The following is a 14755-nucleotide window of genomic DNA, read 5'->3' as shown; positions in this document are numbered from 1 at the left end:
AAGAGCGGAGAGCAGCAGAGCAAGATTTTTCTCACTTTTTCCCAGCAGTCGGAGGCAGGGAGCTGCAATACATGTATGCCCATCCAAAAAAAAGCGCTTTTGTGTCTGCCAAAAAAAAAGGGTAAATCTACTGCTATCATAGACACAGCTTGTCTGCGTGTATGAGAGCCGTCTGTAGCATGCGCAGAGCAGCCACGCATAGTGATTGACTGTTCTGCGCATGCTCAGCTCACTGACTTGCTTCCCCCATATCGCATTAAATGAGCTGGGTCGCAAAAGCAACGAACAGCTCATTTGCATGCGATTTTCTTAGTGAATCCCTCTGTGTTTCTAAATCGGTAAATTTTTACCGATTTGGAAACGCAGACGGATCTTTGACGAGACCTTTGTGCATCTGGCTCTGAATCAGCCAGTTGTCGCATGTTGATCTTTTGCCCTCTTTTGTAGAACTTGGAGAACACTTGATGAAACATGGAGATGGCGTGAAAGATGTGGCATTTGAAGTAGAGGACTGTGATTTCATTGTGCAGGTAAATCAAGTCGCTTCATTTCTACATATCACTGCTTCCCTGTAGGTCTTTGTACTCTGCTTTCCACTTTATGTTATTTCTTTCCCCTTAAACAATGGTTTCATCTTTGCACATATGGAAATGAAATAATTCCCCAAGGCCTGTAACCAGGGCTGTGGAGTCAGTACATCAAACCTTTGACTCCGACTTTTTAATCTCTATTTTTTCTACTAGCCGATTTCGACTATGTATAAGTAAATCTAAGAGAAATTTGATTAATTACCAAAGCATAGGATATTTCTTTATGTACAAAATTAGGACTAATGGACCACAAAATATATTTGAAGTCTGAACTAAGAACCTGAACAAAAAAATAAATAAATGCAAGTTTAAAAGGATAATTTTTGCATATATTATAATATAGTAAGTTTTTATTTTGAAGCTGGAATCGGAGTTGGTACATTTTTATCAACTTTGACTCCACCCAAAATTGCTTCCAACTCCGACTCCAAAGCTCTGCCTATAACAGCAGCATACATTTTCTACATCAGATCAGTGGAAATTCGTAAGCTATTTAATAGAAGAATAGAAACATGCTTTAATGCAACTAGACAGGATTTTTAGGTTCTGATGGGTTTGAGCAACAGAATGCAAAAACCAACAGCTTGAAAATGCAAATGACACCATGAAGCCTTTAGTACTTCTGTAAAAATAAACTGACCCTAACCTGTAGTAGTTCACCTTAGATACTCTCTGGTGATTTAAAATCACAGTAAGGAGAGTAGATAAGACACCGATAGGTCCACGGTTTGAGCTAAAAATAATCTGACTTTCGAATCTCAGACCCTCCCCCATCTAGTTTTTTAGTTTCTTTGAGATGCCTTCTCTATGTGTTAAGATCCAGTGCTAGAACACATCTCCTGCATGGAAATGAATAGACACTTTCTGCCCGATGTTCAGCGCTATTTAATCTGCCTGGAACGGCTCTTGGCCAGTTAAATAGTGCTTAACCAGCTATTTGTGAATATTCAGTGGGACACAGGCAGTTAATCTCCCCCCCCTGAATGTTTGCGGTCAGCGTTTTGCAGATAATTGACTATATTGCGTGATATAGCTGGCTATCCAGGGCTGCCGAGAGACTAAGCTGAGCACGGGGCAGGACCACCGCCAGGCCTGCCCCCCAGGATCATCATCACCTCCCCCTAAGGATTGTCACTGCTGCCACCCCTTGGCTGGCATGGATCCCAAGGCCCCACCAGCAGGGAAGTCTTCCTCTAGCACTGCTCTTCTTCACTCTGCAACCTGGCCTGCCCCTGTGGCTGCTTTTTCTCTCAGGTCACACATGCTCTGTTTCAAAACCAAGCTTGTGCGGCCTGAAGGGAAAATCAGCCACTTGGAAGGCAATGCGACAGACTGTGAAGAAGAGCAGCGCTGGAGGAAGATCTCTTCTGCTGGCAGGGCCCCCTGCTGTGTCTCCTCGTCCGGGCCCTCCCCAACCTCCAAGGGGGGCTCCGCGCCGGAGTTTTCTCTCTCCTTTGCCTGTCGGGACGCGATCACCCGGGTCCCATCAGGAGCAGGAGAGAGGCAGAGACCCCGGCGCCAGGCCCCCCTTGGAAGCCTGGGCCCAGAAAGTTTTGCCCCCCTCTTGGTGGCGCTGTGGCTGTTCGCTAAAATTCCTACACATCTGTGGAGCGAAACCCATAAAAAACAGTCCCTGCTCAGTAGAACTTACAATCCAGCCCATAAGGTTTGGTGGAATTTAACTGAGGGAAGGGAGTACCTCTGAGAGTCTGTGTAAGAAAAAAACAGGAAGAAGGTGTGGGGTAGAGGGGGGTGGGCTCTTCATTTGTACAACAGAGGGGCCGTTGAGCTAGAGCCATGTGCCAATTGCTGAGCGCATGGCTTCTAACACAAATGCAGTTTTGCCCACTGATGCAATAAGCTAATTATATGCAAACTTGTGTGCTAATCAGGGTAAGCCTATCAGATGCATGTGCATAAGGTTCTCCGCGGAGGGCAGCTAGTAATGTGCACATATCTGAGCAAAATGAAAGTGTCAGCACATCTGCACATGTGCTGGAATGTTATTCTGCACATAAAGATCAGCCTTACAAAAGTTTCTTGCACATAACATTTTTGCAATGTTTATGCACAGAACTACATTCCTGTATGTGTGTGGATACAAGGTTTTATCCTGCTCAGACCTGTGCACAGAACTGTCACCTCCCTCATTCTGTCTTAAAAATTACGGGTACTGTTATGTTAACAGCAGAAAGTTAAAACCAGCATTAAAGCCACTCAGACACTATTGCAGAAGAATGAACTAATCCTTCTACACCTCCTCAGACCTGGCGTTCAAGTTCCATCATTGTTGTCTTAAAAGTCTTCTGCGTACTTCTCTGCATTGGTGTCAGATAGCTAATGGCCTCATTACCATTCATTTTAATAAGCTGTGCGCCAGTGTCCTAAACATCGATTTGTGCAGCAACATCTGTGTGAATCACTTCTGTATGTTGTGCGGCTATAAAATTGCGTGCAGACGTCTTGAAACCTGCGCGCTTCCACCCACACTGGCTTTCTGCGTTGGCCCCAGAGTCAATTGGTTATCTGCCCAGAATACTGGCCAAATGGAGCCACAGTGCAATCTGGAAAACTAAGCCCTAAAATTAGTTACAGCTGAAGCTTACATAAATGTTAACCAATTAGACAATTTTAAACCTTAATAACTCAGCTAAAATCTTTTTCTGAGGACATATTTGAGCAGAAACTGAATTTTTGTGTTTCTCCTTATTTCTCTATCATGCGTTGCAGAGATAGATTCACTCATATAGACTATAGAATTGTAGTCAAAGTGCAAACTGAATGAGCTCTTCACACTCTTTGATGCTGAAAGGGAGAAATATCATCCTGCACATTACTGAATGATCAGCAATGGTGTCCTGATGTCCTCCCGGATTTGAGGTTCTCATTTACATTTGCACTGTGTACAAGATCAGACATTATTCCATCCTAATAGCAAGCTGTGCCATTTTCTGTTGTACAGAAAGCCAGAGAACAAGGAGCAGTGATCATAAAAGAACCTTGGATAGAGGAAGACAAGTACGGAAAAGTGAAACTTGCAGTGCTTCAAACGGTAAAGAAATATCAAGAGGTCATTTTAGAGTTTGATATATGTGGCGGGCAATTTATCTATATTTAGAGGCCTAGAGGGCACCTATGGGGCACCTATACTATACTTTCCTGTATAGAATCCAAGTATAACCGGCTGTACTGTGAGACCAGCGGAGCAAGGGGTAGGAGCAAGGGGGCTGTGCGTCTGTCCCCAATGACCCTGCTACACTATTAGGGATACAGGTAGGCCCAGAGGGAGGGCCTGCCTGCATGGCTGGGGGGCGGGGGGGGGAGAATCTTCCGGGGGGCAGAGGGTCTTGATGTGGGCTGGGAGGGACAGAACAGGACATTGGCAGGGGGGCTTGAGAGGGCTCAGGGCTTTGGTAAAAAAAAAAAAAAAATAAAATACGAGTCAACTAGTCCAATAATCAGCCCATGCAAAAAAATTCCCGATATTTAGTGCCAGTGTCCAGACGTGGCCTCTGGCACTGAATATCGGGGGATAAGTTAGCCGGTGATGATCAGCGTTTAACACTGACCGCTGCCGGCTGAATTTCGGAGGGATTATCTCTGACCTGGTAATCAATTGCCCCTGAAGCAACCCCTTGGGTGAAACATGGCCTTGTGAGACGTGTGTGTAGAACCCGAGAGTATGAAGTAGTGAGTAAAGTCTGCCATAATATACAGTCTGCTCTTCTTTTTCACCCACTTTGGATCTTGCAAACCATCTGCCTTGTAGTTTTATCAGATTAGCATTTTCTCAAGCAAGTTGTAATTTTAATATTTTCCAAATGTTTAAGGCAATACAAGTTCTGACTTAAATCATGACTAAATGTGAAGTTAACTTGTGTTTCTTTAACCTGTTGCTTGAAAATAAATCTGCAGTTGTGTTTAACATATGTACACTTGCAATCTATCATGCTCTCTCAGATATGACAACAGTGTTTTAATTTCTTTCCTAGTATGGAGACACAACACATACATTAGTGGAAAAGGCAGATTACAAGGGGCTTTTCTTGCCAGGTTATGAGGCTCCGCTCTTCAAGGACCCACTATTACCTAAGCTGTAAGTACACACGGACAAAATCAAAAACTTGGGGGAAATCCACCACTTATTTCTGGGATAAGCAGCATAAAATGTATTGAACTTTTTTGGGATCTTGCCATGTATTTCCGACCTGGATTGGCCACTGTTGGAAACAGAATACTGGGCTTGATAGACCTTTGATCTGTCCCAGTGTGGCATTACTTGTGTGTTTTGTTTTTTTTTATTGTATTTTGAAAAAAAATGTCTGCTAGATAGAAAAAGAACACACAGAAAAATGTTGTAATTTAATTTAATCGACACTTCCATGTTGTCCTGGAGATCAATCCAGAAACGTGTGGGTTATGCCTAGTTATGCCCGTCCACCAGCGGGTGGAGATAGAGAGAATGCCAGAGCTTTGCCACATGAAACCCTGTGCAGCAGGCAGCAGCCTCATTTTCAGTATTCTGTCTAGCAAGTGGATGGACATAACCTGTTCAGCTCTTAGCTGATACTGGCTCCTGGCCTATCTCACAGGTTAAGAATCCTTTGTGGGCTTTGGGGTACACCTGGTGGTGCTACGTCCCTCCTACCCCTTCCCCCCTCTGCTGCTGCTGTGCTTATCAGGTTTAGTTTGAAAAAAAAAATAGAGATCATCTCCTGCCTCTGGAAACAAAAACAAAGAAAGCCTGACACCAGCTGAAGCTACTTTTAAAAGAGCCAGCAGTGCTATTTGACAGTTGGGGTCAAATTTCCTTTCATTGCTCTGCCTCTGCTAACATCAGGTTGACTGACTCTTCTAAACATGAGTATGACTGTATTTCTTTGCTCCTCTTTGATGGCTGCTCTTGCTGAAGCAGTTAAGCGTTGCTTCAGGTGTGGAGACCGGACAGCAGCATTGGGGACTTCAATTCAGTTCTTGTATAGTGCTAATATTCCCTTTCCAGGGTTCAGTGCGGTTTACATTCTAGGTGAGAAACATTAGAGACCATTGTGTATTGCGTGAGACTAAAAACATTAAAGGAAAGGATAATGGATGATACTAGGTAGTAGAAGTCATGATGGATTATTATGAAGCAGTCTTTGGGAAGAGAAAGGTTTTTAGCATCTTCCTAAAGTTGAGGTATCTGTTTTCTGTTTTGATGGGAATAGGCAGGGCTTTTTTTGAGGGGGTACCGAGTACCGGCACCTTTTCCATTGTCTGCTAAAATTGACCCATGGTCCCCAAGTTTTAATAAAAGAGCTCAGGCCCTACACACCAATTCTGCCTTGTCATAGATTCTGTGACTGGTTGCAGGGGGCCTGGCTATTGTGGGGTGGGTCCCTTAGTGATCACCCCACCCCCTGAAGGGTGGCCTGGCATTTGAGTACCGGCACCTTTTTCGCTAGAAAATATGCACCGGGAATAGGTAGAGAGTTCCATATTTTGACTCCAAGTACGGGGAATAGAGAGAGCTGAAAATTGTTTGATTTCGAATTGTCTTTTGAAATGGTGATGCTAGCATTAGTTGTTGTTTCAATCTGTTAGACTGAACCAGATATAGCGAAGCGGCCTTAGTCAGCAGTTCAGAGGTGAAGCCCTGTAAGATCTGAAAAACTAAACAAGCAGCTTTGAACCTGAGTCTTTCTGCTATGGGAAGCCAGTGCAGTTTGTTTAGATGAGTTGAAATACTAGTATACTTAGTCAATCTGTGTATTAGTCTTGCAGCTGTATTCTGTATGATTTGCATTTTTTTCTGATATTGACAATACCAAGAAATAGAAGGTTACAGTAATCCAAGTGAGGTAGGACTAACATTTGGACTAGTAGTGCGAAGGCTTTTTGGTCAAAGAATGGTCTGACTAGATGTAGCTGTATCATTTTGAATAGTGTTTTCTTCCATAGCTGATTAATATGGGAAGAGAAGGTGAGTGAAGAATCAAGCAAGACCCCTAATACTCTGGTTTCAGATTTGACTGTAAAGCTTTGACCATTGGACAAAGATATTGATGATAGAACCTCAACAGTCGTTTCGGGGGGATAGACATGCTTTGACCTCCATTGCTCAGTTGTCCCTGGCCGCCCATGCCTGGGGTCTCAGTCCAATCCTCAGAGCTCAACATCGAGGGACGGCTGTCTCTCTTTCTAGAGAAGTAGACCAAAATTACATCAGACCAGTGGGTCTTGGAGGTGATTGGAGATAGTTACAAGTTGGAGTTTGCTCGTCCTTTGGCGGATTATTATCCTCATTCAAATCTTCCGCCAAGGTTCTTGCTGTTCAGTCCATCCTCAGCGATCTTGTGCGCGTGGGCGCCATGAACAAAAATGCCTGCTTCGGAGGTGGGGCAAGGCCACTATTCTGTCTATTTTGTGGTGCCATAGAAGGGCAGTTCTTTTCATCCCATGCTTGACCTCAAGAATGTCAACAAGGCTTTTAAGGTCAGGCACCTCTATATGGAAACCTTGCAGTCAGTCATCGCATCTGTGCAGCCCGAGAATTTTGGCCTTCTGGACCTCAAACAGGCATATTTGTATAATCTGATTTGGCTGCCGCATCAGTGTTTTCTGTGATTCTTTGTGCTTGGAGAGCACTTTCAGTTTTGAGCCATGCAGACCTTCTCCAAGGTGAATAGTGGTGGTCGCTGCCTTTCTTCCGGTTCCATCCTTACCTAGATGATTGGCTTATAAGGGTCTTTACCAGGCAGGAGAGTGTTCAAGCGACAAACAGGGTTGTCGGTCTCTTTCGTTCACTTGGGTGGGTAGTGAACCTCACCAAGAATCGTGTAACCCCCTCTCAATCCCTCGAGTATCTCGGGGATGATCTTCGATACACAGTCGGGGAAGGTTTTCCTTCTGGAGGCTCAACAGATGAAGATCCATTCTCAAGTATCTGACCTTCTCTGGCTTCCAGTCCTGTGAGCATGGAAGTACATGCAAGTGTTGTGTTCAATGATCTTCATCTTAGACATTCTATCATGGGTGCAATTCCACATGAGGACTTTACAGCTTTCACTTCTTGGGCATTGGTCTCCTAGTCCTTTGACAGATGATTATCTTGTTTGAATTCCGTAAACTGCTCAGGCTAAATTCAACATGCGGTGATGGTTGAGCATGGACAGTCTGGGGGCTGGAACATCCCTGGTGACACTGGATTGGGTGGTGGTGACCACAAACACCAGTCTCATTGTCGGGGCCAGATGGCCCAGGGTCTTTGGTCACAGGAGGAGGAGTCATGGTCTATGGACATCTGGAGCTGAGAGCGGTCTGGTATGCCTTGTGGGCTTTTCTGCACTTGTTGCAAGGCCAAGCGATTTGGGCCCTCTACACCAACATGACAGTAGTGGCATAGATCAGTAGGCAGGGGGAATCGTCCCTTCTCTGTCAGTGGGCAGAGGTTCACATTGATCCAGCTGTTGGGGGCACACATAGCAGGAAATATGAATGTTCAGGTGGATTTTCTCAGTTGGAATATATTGGATTCGGGAAGAGTGGGAACTCTCCTGGGAGGCCTTTCATCATATCAAAGTCATCTGATGGCCTTGGAGGGTCAATACCAAGGTTCCCAGATTTTTCAGAAGAAAGAAGGAATGTGGCATGGAGGCCTTAGACGCTTTTTTCAGAAGGCATTTGACAAAGTACCTCATGGAAGACTCCAGGGGAAATTGAAAAGTCATGGGATAGGAAGTAGTGTCCTATTGTGGATTAAAAACTAAAGATAGAAAATGGAGAGTAGGGTTAAATGATCAGTATTCTCAATGGAGAAGGCTAGATAGTGGGGTTCCCCAGGGGTCTGTGCAGGGACCGCTACATTTTAACATATTTATAAATGATCTAGAGATGGGAGTAATTAGTGAGGTAATTAAATTTGCTGACAACACAAAGTTATTCAAAGTTGTTAAATCACAAGAGGATTGTGAAAAATTACAAGAAGACCTTATGAGACTGGTAGACTGGGCATCTAAATGGCAGTTGAAATTTAATGCGAGCAAGTGCAAAATGATGCATGTGGGAAAGAGGAACCCAATTTATAGCTACGTAATGCAAGGTTCCATGTTAGGAGTCACTGATCAGGAAAGGGATCTAGGCGTTGGCGTTGATACATTGAAACCTTCTGCTCAGTGTGCGGTGGCGGCAGCTAAGAAAGCAAATAGAATGTTAGGTATTATTAGAAAAGGAATTGAAAACAAAAATGAGGCCGTTATAATGTCCCATATACACAGGAATTGTCCCATATACATAGGAATTGTCCCATATACACAGGAGCCGACTCTGTGTGTGCTCAAAAATCCCCCGATACTTTTGTAAAGTTACTATGTTTGTATCTATGTACGGCAAGTGGATAGAGACTGATCACCTCTATCCACTCTATCCATCTGCTACCAAATGTTTTATGCGCCAGTATGCTGATCTTGCACACATAAACCTTATAGATGATGCTCTTAATGAAAGTGATATTTAATGTATTCATGCAAGATTATCGTCCCTTGTAACCAAGTGCCAATGGGTAAACTTAATAAGACCATGGGTGGGTGTTTTAAAGGGTTCTACTTACACCTTATTGTCTTGCTACACATTACCCTCTATCTGTTGTACATCCTAGCCACTGTACCTCACAATTATAGTACACTAGTGTCTCTCCTATTTACTATCCACCTCCTGGTGCTCATGCAATTGCCTAGCCATAACGGGTAAGTGAGGACTTTCCCCCTACTACGGGATTCTCAGTCCTGCAACCTAAGACAGCCTGGAATTGAAGCACTAATCATCTGCTTGCTGAAAACACACAGATCTTGAGGTGTGAATATTCACCTAGAAGTAGGACTAGGTGTCATATAAAAAAACACTGGTAACTCCCAACTTTGGTGAAGGTCTTGCTTATAAAGACCTTCAAGGGAGGAACTGTTTATATGGGACATGCAGGTTATGAACCGTAAAATAACTTTACAACAGTAACTGAGAATTATGAGCAAAGCTAGGCCTCTGTGAACAGGCTATTAACAGGTTAAGAGTCACTGAGAAGCTAAATAATAAGAATCTCATGTCAGCTTGCCCTTCTGTTGGAGAGACAGGCAGATATGGAGTCATAACAGAGGTATGAGGAGAGACTTGCTGACCTGAACATGTATACCCTGGAGGAAAGGAGGAACAGGGGTGATATGATACAGACGTTCAAATATTTGAAAGGTATTAATCCACAAACAAATCTTTTCTGGAGATGGGAAGGTGGTAGAACGAGAGGACATGAAATGAGGTTGAAGGGGGGCAGCCTCAGGAAAGATGTCAGGAAGTATTTTTTCACAGAGAGGGTGGTGGATGCTTGGAATGCCCTCCCGCGGGAGGTGGTGGAGATGAAAACGGTTACGGAATTCAAACATGCTTGGGATATGCATAAAGGAATCCTGTGCAGAAGGAATGGATCCTCAGAAGCTTAGCCGAAATTGGGTGGCGGAGCAGGTGGGGGGAAGAGGGGTTGGTGGTTGGGGGCGAGGATAGTGGAGGGCAGACGTATACGGTCTGTGCCAGAGCCGGTGATGGGAGGCGGGACTGGTGGTTGGGAGGCGGAAAGTACTGCTGCGCAGACTTGTTCGGTCTGTGCCCTGAATAAGGCAGGTACAAATCAAGGTAAGGTTTACACATATGTTTGTCTTGTTGGGCAGACTGGATGGACCGTGTAGGTCTTTTTCTGCCGTCATCTACTATGTTACTATATGTGTAGAAGGAGAATACTGTACATGAATATAGTAATGTAAGGGGAAATTTGCTGCTGACCATGGTTGCTGGGAAGATGGTTTTTGCAAAGTAGGATAACCTTACTGACCTTACTTATGATAAGCAAATATGTTATGAAGAACTTTGCTTCTATAAGATAGAATTTACTAGAATATGCTGGAATATGTTAGAATATGCTGACTTCCAATACTAGTCTATGGGAGAAAAGGGTATAAAAGGAGCATCATGGACAGAGGCAATCAGAGAGCTAATGTCAGCGGTTGCTATCTCATATGAGAATTAATTATATTATGTAGTCTAATTGTAGTCCTGATTGGTAAGTGTAATAAACAATTACTGATTATTCTCATATTACTATAGCCTTCTGTGTCTTTCTGTCTCTCCACCTGGTGGTGTTAGGACCATATTCCCTGGAGTTACAGGTAACTAGTACCTTTATACCTGGGAGAGGACAGAAAGATAAACACACTCCATGGTGCGACCGCACTTGAATATTGTGTTCAATTCTGGTCGCTGCATCTCAAAAAAGATATAGTGGCATTCTTGTCCAGTACTTGGAAGTCACCAATGAATTCTGGAGCTCTGATCATTTTTCTCTACTGTTTGCTAGCCAGAATAAGGGTAACCAGGCTTCTAAAACTACTATTGTACAGTGGCTTAAGGAAGCCGATCTCTTCTGCTTACTTGTTGGTGGGTAAGGCCCTGCCTTTGCATTCTAAAGCGCGCTCCAGAAGCAACATCTTTTGCAGGATCGCAGTCTGTTCCTATTGATGAGATTTGCAGATCAACTATGTGGTCCTCAGTTCACACTTTTTTGAAGCATTACCTCCTGGATGTCTTGTCTCGGGGCGATTCTGCCTTTGGAGCCTCGGTGCTGGCTAAAAAGAAAAACAAAAAAGGCAACAGTCTACTTGCTACATAACAGACTGTTATAAAAAGTAGACCGATACACATATATAAAAACAAAGAAATAATTTATTCAAACCAAGATAAAAGCAGTACCCGACGTGGCCACGTTTCGCCCTCAGGCTGCGTCAGGGCTAAAACTAAAAATCAGGGGTGATCAACATACCCCTTCAAAAAAAGCTGTGCTTGTTAACAGACACTGCTCTGGATCAAAGTGCAACAGCCTGAGGGCGAAACGTGGCCACGTCGGGTACTGCTTTATCTTGGTTTGAATAAATTATTTCTTTGATTTTATATATGTGTATCGGTCTACTTTTTATAACAGGCCTCGGTGCTGGCGTCAGAGATTTCCAGGTCCTGCCCTTCTTTGAGGACTGCTTTGTTGCATCCCGCAAGTCTCTGGATTGATCTGCAGGACAACATGGAAGGAAAAATTAGTTTCTTAACTGATAATTTTCTTTCCATTAGTGCCGACAGATCAATCCAGAGGCCCAGCCTGTTACCGAGCTCTTTGGGCTTGGCATTTCAGTCTGTCTGTGTGAATGGGTATGTTGTTGACTTGGTGTTCTATTTGCAGATGCAGTATAGCAACATACAAAAAAAACCTGAAAAAGGGAAAGAAGGAACACGTCTAATGACACAAACTCTGCATGTTCCCTTTGCAACTTCTCGTTGGTGATGCTGCTTGTTGTTTTCACTGTAAGCTAAGTTGTTTGCTCTCTTTGGAGTTTGGTTTATTCAATTCTTTCTCGACAGAGGCAGGAGATTTCTCTCTTGTTCCTTCTATCCTTATTGCTTTATCATCAAAAATGCTGAAAGTTAGGCTGTTGCACAGGGTCTTATGTTGCAAAGCTCTAGCATTCTCTCCATCTTCACCTGCTGGTAGATGAGCATAACTGGCCATAATCTGCAAGTCTCTCGATTGATCTTTCGGGACTAATGGAAAGGAGTGGTGGACTTTGGTCCTGGGGAACTGGGTTCGATTCCCACTGCAGGCACAGGCAGCTCCTTGTGACTCTGGGCAAGTCACTTAACCTTCCATTGCCCCAGGTACAAATAAGTAAGCTGCATTGAACCTGCTATGAGTGGGAAAGCGCGGGGTACAAACGTAAGAAAGAAACTAATTTTCCTTTATATTTTACTTCTACCAATACAACTGATTCAAGAAGGGTTACCAAAATAAGAACATCACAGTAAATAAAGTTAAGCAGTAGCAAAACATAATAAAGTTAAAAACACAGTGCATAATCAATAAAAACGTGTTGTATAATATTACCTAAAAGCTCTGTATAGATCATAATTCAACTAAAGAATATAATCAGATCAAAATCAAGCTGATATTTGATACAATAACTAAGCTTTTACCTTTTTAACAGGATATTTCATAACTGGGTTCCCATTTGAACTCTGCTTGAAGGGAATTCCAAATTTATAGCACTCTGTCCTGAAGAGTTTTATTATGACTTGAGGTTATCAATAGAAATCAAACAAAATAAAACATGGAAAAGAAAATAAGATGATACCTTTTTTATTGGACATAACTTAATACATTTCTTGATTAGCTTTCGAAGGTTGCCCTTCTTCCTCAGATCGGAAATAAGCAAATGTGCTAGCTGACAGTGTATATAAGTGAAAACATTCAAGCATTACTATGACAGTCTGACAGGGTGGGAGGAGGGGGGTGGGTAGGAAGTATGCATGGGGACATCAAAGCATATCATTGATATTCTAACAGGGTGGGTGTGGATAGGTGAGGGGAGGGTGATCAACAGAGACATACAGCTTTATGGTTTATAATGGGCTAGGAGCCTTATGACTTGAAAAATCTTATGGGCATTTTCCTTTGGAAATTTTTGTGGAAAGTCCATAGAAAAAGTACCCACATGCTTTGCACCAGTGCGGGTTGTTTTGAAAGTTGCCTTGAACGTGCAAATTGTGATTGTATATAGTCTAATCTGTTGGCAGATTGTGTAGTTCAGTGCATTGATGAGCATATCTTGCATTGTTCTATGCGGCAGAAGGCAAATTCATTTAACTACACTCGATCAAAGTCAGCCACAAACTGGCTACAAGCCTGTAAGCAATGTGGCCTCTAAAGAGATCTAAGCCTCAAATTCTGTTAAATACAATCTCCAGCATGAGGTGGGGAAATAATCTCTCTTTTTAATCTTAGGTGCCAATCCAAATTATTTGAGTGGCTAAAATGCAAACACATGTTTATTCAGCAATACATCGCTGATGAGTTTGTTAGACAAAGCCTAATATTTGGTAATAATAGGTGTACCAAAACTGGTTTCCCAATTATCTGATGTAACACTGGAATCCTAAGGAAGCAATCCTTAAAAGAAAAGAATCTGATATCCAGATACGTCATTAAGAACAAATTCTAATGCAAATTCACAGCACTGACCTCTGTTGAGCGAGTTGAGAAAATCTATTCATATATTGCCTGAACATATATCCCCTTATTCTTCCATGTTCTGATCCATATCACCCAATATTTTCATTGTGGCTGCTGCTTTCTCAGGTGGGAGCTAGTTATAGAGATATTCAGACAGTCTGCCTGAAAATATTTGTCATTTTATACATTTATCTGCTCTGTATTTTCGGCTATTCAGACCACGTGGCAAGTTGAATTTCATCGATCATGTAGTGGGCAACCAGGCTGATAATGAAATGCTTCCAGTTGTAGAATGGTAAGAACCTGAGTCTTTGTAAAAGACCCACACGTGACACAAGCTGCATTACACTAACAGATTAATTGTATGGTGAAAGGAAGGGGATCTTCTCAACTGACGGATGGTCGGGAGAGTAAGGCAGGAAAAAAGCACACTGTTTGCTATGTGTTGAATGCTCTTGCACCAAGCATTTGCAAACCACCAAGGTTTTGGTTTTGCCCTGATGGGAATTAAATTTCCAATACATTTCTAACACTTTCCAGGTGTCCCTCCTGGCATGCACAGCTATGGCTGGTGTTGATCTTATCTCTTGAGGCTTGATCGACTGTGTGTGCCTTAAAAGACTAGAAGGTACAGCAAGAGGTTCTAGAAGAGATTATAACACATTTTCATGGAAAAGAGAGACTCGTTACATTTTAGGAGGAGTCGCCTAATGGTTAGGCAGTGGGCTTTGCTCTTGGCAACCTGAGTTCAGTTCCCACTGCTGCTCCTTGTGACCTTGGGCAAGTTACTTAAACCTTCTATTGCCCCAGGTACAAAAACTTCGATTGTGAGTCCTCTAGAGAAAGTACCGGCATATGAGTGTACAGCACTGCGTACATCAAGTAGCGCTATAGAAATGATTTGTAGTAGTAACATTTTGCCTGATCATCACTGAAGTCTTAGCCTTAATTTTTGATCTTTTTTTTGTTGTGTTTTTTTAAATTGCTTTGATACTGGCTTGGTAATTGTGGCAGTATAACAAATGACATACATAAGGTTAAAATACACTGAACCCTTGGAGGGAACAGACACATCTCTCAGCTTTGGGGGGGC

General features: G+C 43.0%; 1 protein-coding gene across 1 annotated transcript in view; it reads left to right on the top strand.

Annotated features, from left to right (window-relative positions):
- LOC115479662 (4-hydroxyphenylpyruvate dioxygenase-like) overlaps nucleotides 1-14755 on the top strand; it is a 60325-nt gene that overhangs the window by 22357 nt on the left and 23213 nt on the right. The window contains exons 6-9 of the mRNA XM_030217730.1: nucleotides 448-530; nucleotides 3553-3642; nucleotides 4583-4686; nucleotides 13880-13957. Of these exons, the coding sequence (XP_030073590.1) occupies nucleotides 448-530; nucleotides 3553-3642; nucleotides 4583-4686; nucleotides 13880-13957 (355 nt within the window). The remainder of the gene's footprint in view (nucleotides 1-447; nucleotides 531-3552; nucleotides 3643-4582; nucleotides 4687-13879; nucleotides 13958-14755) is intronic.

This window comes from Microcaecilia unicolor, chromosome 11 (genome assembly GCF_901765095.1).
Source record: "Microcaecilia unicolor chromosome 11, aMicUni1.1, whole genome shotgun sequence".
Taxonomy (NCBI): Eukaryota; Metazoa; Chordata; class Amphibia; order Gymnophiona; family Siphonopidae; genus Microcaecilia; species Microcaecilia unicolor.
This window is presented reverse-complemented; position numbering and strand designations above follow the sequence as displayed.